A 12,880-nucleotide genomic window follows, 5' to 3' on the forward strand; every position below is an offset into this window, starting at 1 on the left:
AATGAGGAAAATCAGATAAATCAAATCCTAAATCACTTTAAGAAGCATTGTTTAATAACAATATCGATGAAAGATCACAATATATTGACAGTAGTGGGAAAACATTACTTTAAAATATAAACATTCTACCTCAAGGTAATTACGATTAAAGAGCATCCTAGTTAATAAAATCTGGACAGACTTACTCTCTGATAAATTGTACAAAATTATTTTTTTCTGTAAAGACAGTTCTGTGTTTTGCTGCTAAGACAGCCAGCAGATGACCGCCTAGCCTAAAGGGATTTCTCTTCCTCAGGAGACAACAGTTTACATAGGAAACAAATAGTCATATGCTGACTATGCGCTGCTTAGCAGATGACATAGACATGTTCTGCAATCGAAAGCAAGAGGGTCAAGGCTCAAATTAACTTTCCCTAAAATTCAATGCAATTACCCAAGATTGAATTACTTATTAATATAAGTTGGGTCAAAAAACTGTGCTATCAATTTACGCCAGGCATAAGATGAACTAAATTTAATAACTTGGTATTTAATAATTTGGTAATGTTGGACATTAAAGAACATTTTCTAAACATTCAGTAGACTATCAAATAAAGCTAGTTCAAAACAAACAAGAAATACTACTTGCAAGACTGTTTTAAAAAGTTCAGTTCAAAACTGAATTAGATGAACAGTGAGTTCTAAGTCTTAGAGAAATATATTTTAAATTTACAAATTAAAGTCCTCGTCAAGATATATCATTCTTGGCTTGTAAATAAAAATAATTTAAAAATAAAATTTAAAAATGTATCTGTAATTAAAAATGATGTTACCTTTAGAGAGCTAAGCTTTCAAAGATGGATGGAAACTCTAGGTGTAAGGACTACCATATATTTCTTAGCATTCCAATTCTTAGAATGTATAATTGTGTGAGATAAATTTAATTGCATCAAAATTGATTTTTCAAGAACAAGAATACAACTTTTACCACATAGCAAAGATCATCACCTAAAGATTGGTCAGTGCTTTTCACTGGGTCCAGCTTTGTTATATGTGCATGTTCAGAAGCTCAGTTGTGTCCAACTCTATGGGATCCTATGGACTGGAGCCCGCCAGGCTCCTCTGTCCATGGGATTTCCCAGGCAAGAATACAGGAGTGGGTTGCCATTTCCTCCTCCAAGGGATCTATCTTCCCAACCCAGGATCTAACTTCTCAACCCAGGGATCCAACCCACATCTCCTGTGTCTCTTGTATTGGCAGGTAGATTCTTTACCACTGTGCCAACTGGGAGACCAAACTTGAATACAACTAGATTTAAATGAAGACAAAAATAACTAATCCTAAAAATAACCAATAAATACATACAATCCTCTTGGTGCATTATTTAAATTTAAATAAATATTAAAAACATGAAAGACAAGAATATTATTATTTCTATACAAAAATAAAAGTTTGAAATGACATTCCATACCATTTTTCCCCATTGTTTGAGAGACTGACAATTGTTAGGAACCAAGTAATCCAGTTGTTACAGCTGTAAAACTTGGTTTAAAGGCAAATAAAACACAGATAAATGTTTTTAAAAACATTACCAACAACTGTGCTGTTAAATCAGTGTTGTCTCAAGACACTTTTGCTAATGCTATTACTTTGGGCTTTAGAATCACTAAGAAATTAGATGCAATCTTTGTCTTCCTGTGTTTGAGCCTTTGGGAGAAAGAAGAATAGCTCTTATTGAACATCCGGTACCTAAACTAAGAAAATATAAAAAATTAATAATACCTTCCAGGAAATAATAAAAACAAGCTATAATAATGCTTTATAGATTTAACCTGCAGCAAATATGACCCATGTTTCCCTGTCTACCCTCCTGTCTGGTATTTATGTAACATACAAAAGGCTAGTTTTGATTTTACAATGCAAACATATGTTAAAATGGTGAATGAGCAGTAACCATTGGCTAAAATAGATAACTGAAATATATGTGAATTAAATTACTACACATCTATTTGTAGTGTACTGAACCATGATTTAAAAAAAAAAATTAACTACAGAGCAGTTAATGTTTCTCATATAACTTACATGTCCGAACAACACAATTTATCTAAACAAAAGCATCCTTTTAATTTTTTCAATTTAACTAGTATAAAAATTATTGGAAGCAAACACTACTTAAGCTTTTTCAAATAATTATTATCACTAATATGGATACTTATTATTGAACTACCCTCATTAATACCAAACTATATTTGGTAAATGTATAATACCTATATACTTTCCCCTTCCCAACTATATGAATTGTTAATGAATGAGATCTTAAAGTATTTTCTAGAGTAGTTTCATTAAATTTTATTCAGTAAATTATAATTTTTTTCCTCTGGAGCTTGAAAACATTTTGGAATGTGTCAGGACTATCCCACTAAGATTTGTGAACTATGCATTACGGGACTGTGTATTAGAATATGTCACTGGTAAAAGTTATATAATGATCTTCTGTCTGGTTTCAATTTCATGATCATATATTTGTTGACTGAGACTGCAAGAACTTTTCCCATAATGGACTCTCTAGGTTGTGGAATGTCTACGTTAGGAAAAGAACTTAACTGGAAACTAACAGTACCTTTTAAAATAACTGTACAAAAGCCAGATTAAAACAGACAGGTCTCTAAATCCCAATGCATTAAGGATATCTTGATCATCTGAGGTAAAACTAGAGGTGTTTTGAAAAGGAAGATATAGAGGGTGAGCATTTAGACACTCAACTCAAGTCTATTAACTTTTAAAACACTTCTGACAATGACAAGAATGCAAGGAGAGTAGATAATAACACAGAAACATGACATGATCTTTGATATTTCTGTTGCTACATATTTCTTATAAACAATTATAATTCCAGAGAAGTTACAATCACTGATTTCCCTCCTGGTCTTTGGTTCCTTAGGTACTACATACAAGAGTTGGCCTAGGTTATCTAGGCTGACATCATCTTTCTTGATTTAAATTTGCTCTCAAATATTAACTTATACTTATCTTCACAGAAAATAATTATTCTTAAACATAATGGTGTCAAGAGTTAGAAAAGTGTTAATGTAAGTTTAAAAGATGTCTTTGGCAAAACATATGTCTTCTTATAAATAAGTTGAACCTTTACATTCTTTTGCTTGTGCTACATTTAAAGTTGAGTTTAAAAAATAAACATACAAAGAAAAAGAAAACGTTCTGTTGTGATTCCAGCTTTTCTACATATCACTGATTTAGCTCTAAGACCTATCCTGAGAATCAAAGCAATAAAAGAAAGTACAGTAAGTTAATTATCAGTTAACTTCAAATAGAGAAATATAAAGTTAGGTTTCAAGTAAATGTTTTAAAAATGTGAATGTCTAGTTTCGACATAGTTTTAAACGATTCAATGTTTTTTTATTTTATCTAATTAAGTTTTATGCTCATATAAGATATCTTTAGCTTTCTGTCTCAAGTATTCAGTATTACATGGCTCTGTGAGTGTGAATCAAATCATCTAAGTTTTTTGGAAATGATTCCACATTAATAATATGATTGAGTTGTAATAATCTGTCTATAAATCCCTTTCTATGTTTATAATTTCATAATTATCTGTGATTCTATATAGTCATGTTCTAGTTGAACGTTGGATGTAATGCTAAAGATTATGAAAACTGATTACATAACTAGAATTTTGAACGTGAAAGAAAGTGAAAGTGAAAGTTACTCAGTCGTGTCCGACTCTTTGTAACCCCACCATGGTATTCTCCAGGACAGAATACTGGAATGAGTAGCCTTTGCCTTCTCCGGGGGATGTTTCCAACCCAGGGATTGAACCCAGGTCTCCCGCATTGCTGACAGATTCTTTACCAGCTAAGCCACAATGGAAGCCCATTATATTAAAGTATCAATCACCTTAGAAAATATTATATATAAAAATAGACATAGTTACATATACAATTTCATATATAGTTATAGATAGTCAAATTTAAAGTGAATTAGATCTAATTTCATTTGTCTCTCTAATCCACATACAATTCTCAATTTCTGTCATATATACATATGCTCAGCAGGATTCTTTCAAGGGAATGAAATTTTCTGACTCTTGAATGCTTATTGAAAATAAGAAAAGCCTGATTCTAATTCAAATACAATACATTACACATCTAGACTCTAGATATAACAACTGAATCATTAGTTAACCAAATCCTTCTTGAGATAATTTCAAATGAGTGGCCTTTTTTATCTGTATAAATATACTGAACCATCAAGTACCCAAGGATTCCCATCACATGTTTTCCTCTCAGGGTGCACTACAGTGTAGCAAAGATGATAAAGTATGAGGCAAATATATACATTTCTCTAGATTTAGCTTTACCCAAAGTATAATATAGTTCTGACAACTGGAAACAGTTTAAAACCATAACTTCCACTACCAGTCGAAAGTATTTCTCCTAATGAAGACAAACGAAAAATATCTTACAGTATTCTTCTTACATCCCCATACTCTATATATTTAAAAGGAACAAAGGAGGGGAATAAATCAGTTTCAGTGAGCCTATTCAACAGAAAACAGCTCCAAAAGGTAAAACACAACACAAGGACATTTGCTCAATACTATAAAAAACCTGAAGGAGAAAAGAATTTGAAAAAGAATAGATATATGTATAATTGAATCGCTTTGCTGTACACCTGAAACTAACACAAAACTGTAAGTCAACTCATAGTCCATTATAAAATAAAAATGTTCTTAAATTAAAAAAAAAATTAGGTAAAACAGTGCACAAATATGTATGAATCCCAATTTAGCTTGAATAACCAACTAGGATGAGAAATTCAGAAAATTCAGATAAATAGTGGATGATATACACATATAAAGCTACAGACCTTCCTCAGGTAAAGCCTGTGATACACGTTTAATTTTTTCTCATCATGAACAAGGTAAATGATCCCACGCTGCCATCCCTCCACCAACTCACAGGCCACATGCTCCCCAACACTAACAGCCCATTTTACTTACTGGCTACCTCCAGCGATGCATTGTGACTCACAGCCTCTCCGAGGTAATTCCTTGCTACACAGACGTAGACCCCTTCATCAGGCCTACTTTTTCGTCCATGCACTATACGTAAGAAAAATAAAGATCCACTTGGCAGCAACATTCGGTGTGAGCGAGGGTCATCTTTGTCTGTCTCCACTCTCTCCCCACCTTTGTACCATTCGATGGTGGGTGTGGGGCGACCTTCAGCTTTGCAGTTCAAAGTTGCAGGTTCTCCTTTTGAGACAATTAGATCTGACGGGTGTTCAACAATACGAGGTGGAAAATCTTCCTGACGAAGACGGGAGCCTGCAGAAGAATTGACAACATAGCTTCATATCATCAACTTGAAAACAATTAAAAGTCTTATTTCAAAAGCCCAGGCATTAGCACTACCATCTAATAAACACTGCACAGTATTGACCTACTCTTCCTAACCTCCTTCCTCACTAATCCTTCTGGTGTCTACTTTAACCATACTTTCTAATTCCTGAATCTTTTTGACTCTCCACTTAGAAAGTGCTCTTGCTAAATCTCTGTCTGTACAAATCCCATCTACTCTCCAAATCCCCTGTTTCAGAACCCATCACCCTGTCTGTTTGTACCATGTACGTGCCTCTTTTTGCAGAGGAATGTGTTAGAGAATTGTTGACTGTTACAAATAATGGCATGGCTTCCTGGAATCTCCTCCTCAATGCAACATCAATCAACACTTTAGTAAAACATATGCTATATATTAATGAACATTTATGTTGAAATGTGCAAGATGGAACTTTATATAGACTTTTATATCTTTCTAAATAATAAATATATGTACATAAATATATTAATACATATATATATACACACACACATAAGGATTGCTCAGCCATGTCCAACTCTCTGTAACCCTATGGACTGTAGCCTGCCAGGCTCCTCTGTAGCCTGCCAGGCTCCTCTGTCCATGGAATTTTTCAGGCAAGAATACTGGAGCGGGTTGCCATTTCCTACTCCAGGGAATCTTCCCAGCCCAAGGATCAAACTCTCCTGTAATGCAGACAGATTCTTTAACATTAGTCTCACCTGGGAAGCCCCATACATACAGACATACACACACATACACACACACACACACACACACACATATACAACACACACATATGTTATATATACATATTTATATATACACATATATACTTTCCCAGAGTTTTTATTCAATAAATTAAGTTCATTAGTCTCCAATCATTATTTTATTACTTGAGTAGATTTCAAAGATGAAATGTTACATAATTGAGATTAAATAATTCAATATTAAATTGAAAAGGATATTAGGTGAGGAGCTACATTCTAGATTGCATGTATTGCTTAATAAGTAAAGTTCTGAGAGTGTCATTTAAATATTTTCTGTTTGTGCCTTATTTTTTCCAATGAGATTGTAATCACTAAAATGGGGATCAACTTTCATATTTTTAATGTTCCTACCTTACTGTTGCCATGGATAGATTTAATATGTAAAAATCTTAAAGGTTTCTCAACTTCAACAACCAAACTTTAAACCTTGTTCTCATCTAGTGTTCCAATCTCAATGAACAAAGAAAAGTAGAAAGCAGTCTTGCTTGACACCTCTTTCTGTTCCTTAATCTTCCCTCAAATTTCTCAAATCAATTTACTCATTGCAATCTGTACAGCCAGTTACCATCCCAGATCAAACTGCTGTAGATTCCCACCAGGATTTAGGAAAGCTCTTAAATAGCTTCACTTCAATGCAGCCAAATGAAGGCTTTGAAGTGCAAATACAATTTGGGTCCTCCCCTATTTCGGTGACTCTTAAACTCATTGCTCTTAAAGTCTTTAACAAGACCTACTGGAGACTGTGTTCATTTCCCTATCTAGCTCTCAGGACCCTTCCTATTCCGCTGCTTTCTCTGCTTTCTTCACCTGAGTTTTCTGTTTGTTCCATATTAAGCTGCCTCCTTCCAAGGCCTATGCCTGCCTTAGGGTCTGGTCTCAAAAAGATCTTACTCTAGTGGATACTCATTCCTCTTTCAAATCTCTACCTTCTCTGACTTTTACCACAAAATTTAAATGCTCCTTTTTAGCAAGGGTATGAATTACCTGTGGTAAAGTAATGAGAATTATATTTTAAATTTATTCGCTAGATGCCTTGAACACTGGCTCTCCCATTACTCTGAAGTTCTGTGGGTCTAATTTTGCTCACGGTTTCTTCTCTTATACTTGGCAGACTGCTCACACCACACATATTCAATAAATACATGTTGAGTAAACAAAAAGTGCTAACAGCAAACCCTTATTTGAGTGGAATGATCTGAAGCTTATTTATCATGCTCTGTATGAAAATACTTCAAATATTTCATTTTTATTTTTTGTCAATTTTTTACTTTTAATATTTTTTAATTTTATATTTTATTTATTGAGCTGTGCCAGGTCTTAGTTTTGGCATGTGGCCTTCGATCTTCACTGGGGTATGTGGAATCTTTAGTCTCATCTGTGAACTCTTAGTTGCAGCATGTGGCATCTTGTTCGCTGACCAGAGATTGAACCCTGTCCCCCTGGCTTGGGAGTGCAGAGTTTTAGCCACTGGTTCACCAGGGAAGTCCCAAAAGATTTTATTTTTAAATTGTAACCATATATACACACTGTTTAACCTCTACTAGACTATAAATGCTGCATGGAGTTTATTTATGGCTCTAATTTGTAATTACTACAGTTACTATTTCCTAACGAAATGATGAATGATGAAACTAAAAGATCTATTATTTGCTTATGTCCACCATGAAACAAAAAACATATAATCTGAAATACTGAGTAATAGTTTTGTAATCTGAAATATTGAGAAATAGCTTTAGTTCAGTGCATAGTATACAACATATCATAAATCTTTTAAATGTAACCAGGCTCTAGAAGTGGAGGAAATAAGCCAGCAACATGGGTAAAAATTACTTGGAAACTCGTGGTCCTTCACAAAAGCTATACTGATGGCAAATGAAATTTAAATTGAATTTAAGATTACCCAAATACAAGTACTGGAAAGCTCCAGAAAATACAGCATTATACTATATTACTGGCCTTTATTTTGGCTCTAATTATGAAAGCTGGATGCTAATGAGGATCAACTGCTGAGGCCATATATATTTAATTTAAGTAGATTTTATTTATATTCTGAAAGTGTATTTTAGATAAGAAAGTGACATGTATAGGTTGCTATGAGAATACAAAAAATGGGCACTTTAAGACTGCCTGAGAGAGGCATGCCAACGTAAGAAACTTGAGGTGAGTCTTAAAAAAATGAGTCAGGAAGAAAAGAAAGAGGATTTCATTCAGAGGCACAGATATAGAAGAATACAGTGACTTGTGTGATCTCAGTTTAGGCAGACATCAGAGATTATGATGCCCAGGCCTGATGAAGCAGTAATGTGATGGGCTTTGTACGTCAAGCCAAAGTTCTGGAACCTAACTGAAAGCAATTGGTTCAGTTCAGTCAGTTCAGTCGCTCAGTCGTATCCATGTCAGTTATGACCCGTGGACTGCAGCACACCAGGCCTCCTTGTCCATCACCAACTCCTGGAGCTAGCTCAAACGCATGTCCATCGAGTCAATGATGCCATCCAACTGTCTTATCCTCTGTCCCCTTCTCCTCCTGCCTTCAATCTTCCCCAGCACCAGGATATTTTCCAATCCATCAGTTCTTCCCATCAAGTGGCCAAAGGATTGGAGTTTCAGCTTCAGCATCAGTCCTTTCAATGAATATTCAGGATTGACTTCCTTTAGGATTAACTGGTTTGACCTCCTTGCATTTCAAGGGACTCTCAAGAGTCTTCTCCAACACCTCAGTTCAAAAGCATCAATTCTTTGGCACTCAGCTTTCTTTATAGTTCAATTCTCACATACATACATGACTACTGGAAAAATCATAGCTTTGACTAGACAGACCTTTGTTGGCAAAGTAATGTCTCTGTTTTTTAATATGCTGTCTAGGTTGGTCATAACTTTCCTTCCAAGGAGTAAGCATCTTTTAATTTCATGGCAGCAGTCATCATCTGCAGTGATTTTGGAGCCCCAAAAAATAAAGTCTCTCACTGTTTCCCCCTCTATTTGCCATGAAGTGATGGGACCAGATGCCATGATTTTAGTTTTCTGAATGTTGAGCCAGCTTTTTCACTGTCTTCTTTCACTTTCATCAGAAGCTCTTGCATTCCTCTTCACTTTCTGCCATAAGGGTGGTGTCATCTGCATATCTGAGGTTATTGATATTTCTCCCAGCAATCCTGATTCCCGCTTGTGCTTTATCCAGCACAGCATTTCGCATGATGCACTCTGCATATAAGTTAAATAAGCAGGGTACCAGTATACAGCTTTTCCCAATTTTGAAGCAGTCCATTGTTCCATGTCCAGTTCTAAATGTTGCTTCTTGACCTGCATACAGATTTCTCAGAAGGCAGGTAATGTGGCAATGAAGTGAAGTGAAGTGAACTCGCTCAGTCGTGTCCGACTCTTTGCGACCCCATGGGCTATAGCCAGCCAGGCTCCTCTGTCCATGGGATTCTCCAGGCAAGAATACTGGAGTGGGTTGCCATTTCCTTCTTCAGGGGATCTTCCCAACCCAGGGATCGAACCCTGGTCTCCCGCATGGCAGGCAGATGCTTCATCCTCTGAGCCACCAGGGAATTCCCAATGTGGCAATAAGAACATTCAAATACAGTAAGTAAGGGACTGCATGCTCAAGTTTGGTATTAAAAAGGTCACTATTGGTACTATGAAACTAGAATGCAGCAGCTAGCTAGGAAGAGATTTTAGAATACTTTCACACTCTTTCAATAATAAATTCCGAAAGCTTGTACTTGGGTCTTGAGTGACAGAAAGGAAGATAGAAGGTAGACTCTAGAGACAGGTACAATATCAACAGGATCTACTCACTGGAAATTTGGGAAAAGACGGAAATGAAAAATGCACAAGATGGAGGAGAAGCAGCGCGTAGAGAAAGTTCAAGATTCTGGTCTGATCAATGGGTGAAGGGCAGCCCCAGTGAAGGTCCAGAATAAAAGAGTGACTATGGTCAGAGGAAGAAGGACAGAGATGATTTATTCAGCATGAGTCATGGAGAGTTCGGGATACTTCCAGAATATACAAACAAAGACAACTAGTTGCCAATGAAATATCCAGACCTCAAGGAAAAAAAAAAAAATCTCAGCTGGATCTGTAGATGAGAATCAAGCTGGAGACTGAAACCCTGGGAAAGAATAAAACTGTCTAGGGAGAGTGTATAGAGGAAGTAACGGCCAATTACAGAAACTGGAGATCACCCAGGCTCCATGAAAATACAGTGGAGCTCAGGACTCTCTCCGTGTCTAACCTTATGGCCCCATACACCTGGACCACGGCCAGCATGCCTCTGGAAGTGGAGAACTCGGGCCCAAGTTTTCACCATGATGTTTGTACAGCAGCATTCAGTAAAAGAGTTTCAGCAATAAAAATGCTCTCTGTTCTATTAAAGGCTTAACTTTCAAAATGCTCTGTGGAATACTCTTTTCTCAGCTTGTTTGCTCAAAAATGAGAACTGCGGTTCTCAGAGTCTTTTAATCTTGCTAATGCACATTATGTGTGCTAGAAGAACAATATAATATGTGGCATTTCTCAAACTTATTTGGCCATTGAACTGTTTTTTATTTTTCTTTTTACAAGACATCCCACTGAACTTTGTTTCTGAGGAATACACTTCAAAAGAAAACACACTCTGTTAGCATATAAGCATCCAAAGAGGATGAAAAGCAAAAAAAAAAAAAAAAAAGTTATTTGACAGAAGAGCCAAAACCTTTGGAAATCATAACAAAAAATACAGAAATGCAACATTTCTCATAATATAGAACCTTGAAGAAAGGAATTTTCTAATTCCAGTGACATTTACAACATGTGATTAGTTAACCTCAATAGTAACAATTATAAATGGCAATCATTATCTCTATAAAAACCATAAGTTATTATTTATTATGTCTAAGCATGAAGAAAACAAATGGAAAGAAAACAAATATGAAATGTCCATCATCTCCTTTATCACAACAGCATCTTTATGAGGTACAGTGTTGTTATCTGGTATCCATATGGGGGGACTGAGACTCTCTGCTGTCACTCAGCTGGAAGGTGGCAGTGTTGGGATCCAATTCTAAAACCAGATTCAAAATCCTTGCTCTTTCCAACTATTCCATAAACATTGCTAGGATTAATTAGTTAAAATCGAAAGAGAACAGGCTTTGTCCACTCTTGTTTCCAATGCTACAAGTTGTTAATTTTAATTTTTAATTTAATTTTTTTTTAATTTTAAAAGGTAGATAACAAAAACAGCAAGATGCAGTCAAACCTGATGACATTTAATGTTCTTTTTCCACACAATCAGAATACCTAACTGTAAATCATATGATTCCATAGTCACTTAACTCAGTAAAGACTTTTACGATGAATGAATGAGAATATAAATCATTCCTTGTACTGTGTAATCTTCTCCAATATGAGCTTGCAGTTCTGAGTAGCTATCCTATATTATCAGTTTTTAATATTTGAGAAACCTCAATTTCTACATACTGTTTGCACAATTAAAGGTAAATACCACTGATTCCTATTATTTTCCATCAACATGCTTTGAAGGAAAAGCCACCCAACTTCTACGAATCACTGTGCCTCACTTTCTCAAAGGACCTTGAGAGAGTTACACCAAGAATAAATAGGGAAGAGCACAGATAAATCTCAGAAGAGAGTTAATGAAAGACCCCTAGTTACTGCAATCTTTTTCTTTAAACATTGTGTCCATCTCCACACCATCAAAGCAGCTCTCTTTATACAATATTCTTGACACACGATTCATAAAAAACCTTCTTTCTTCAATCATAAATTCAGAGTTCCTATAAACCATCCAACAACCACCATTCTGCTGCTGCTGCTGCTGCTAAGTCGCTACAGTCGTGTCCGACTCTGTGCGACCCCATAGATGGCAGCCCACCAGGCTCCTCTGTCCATGGGATTCTCAAGGCAAGAACACTGGAGTGGGTTGCCATTTCCTCCTCCAATGCATGAAAGTGAAAAGTCAAAGTGAAGTCACTCAGTCGTGTCTGACTCTTAGCGACCCCATGGACTGCAGCCTACCAGGCTCCTCCGTCCATGGGATTTTCCAGGCAAGAGTACTGGAGTGGGGTGCCATTGCCTTCTCCAAACCACCATTCTAGTTATGCTAACTTGAGCATTTTTTATATAATAAAAGGTTTATATTACACTAGGCAAAACGAAATTCAAATTTTGTGTAAGAAACTAAAAAAGTTACAAAGAAGAGAGGGCAAAATAAGAAAGAGGTTGATGGAGTGAGGTTTTAACAAGGAACTAGGATGATAACGTCAGCTGCCCTTGGCAGGAATCCTGGTGGAACCTTGGGAATATAACACAATTGACTCCAGGCAAGGGCAGCATCAGGGAAAAAGGCAGGGCAGGATTCCTTCAACAACTGCCCGGTTGGAAGATAAAATATAAACATGAGTGACTGAAATATCTAAATATTTACACAACCACAGCTGGAAAAAGATACACACGTAAGTGCTAAGTATTTCAAGGAAATATATCAAAGTCACATGAGATTTATTACGAGGGAATTAAACTCCTAGTTGGATATAAAGTGTTCCCCCCTTTTAGACACACGTTTGCAGAAACAAAAGTAAGTAACCATTTAAGAGACTGACTTTCTAATATTCTATCGAGGTATACAAAACATACAAATATATAATTTTACTTTTTCAAATGTATGATTTTATTCTTTTCTAGTATAAGCAGTAACACATGTCTCAGGGCTTTGTCTGCTTATGTTTTCAAGTCTGTTTCTTAGTAGA

The 12,880-nt window shown here is 35.9% G+C and overlaps 1 protein-coding gene across 1 annotated transcript in view; it reads right to left on the reverse strand.

Annotated features, from left to right (window-relative positions):
* The window catches only part of ROBO1 (roundabout guidance receptor 1), a 1,262,210-nt gene that overhangs the window by 374,716 nt on the left and 874,614 nt on the right, over positions 1 to 12,880 (reverse strand). Inside the window, exon 4 of the mRNA XM_055567829.1 lies at positions 5,001 to 5,327. Coding sequence (XP_055423804.1) covers positions 5,001 to 5,327 — 327 coding nt within the window. The remainder of the gene's footprint in view (positions 1 to 5,000; positions 5,328 to 12,880) is intronic.

This window comes from Bubalus kerabau, chromosome 2 (assembly GCF_029407905.1).
Source record: "Bubalus kerabau isolate K-KA32 ecotype Philippines breed swamp buffalo chromosome 2, PCC_UOA_SB_1v2, whole genome shotgun sequence".
In the NCBI taxonomy this organism is placed as follows: domain Eukaryota; kingdom Metazoa; phylum Chordata; class Mammalia; order Artiodactyla; family Bovidae; genus Bubalus; species Bubalus kerabau.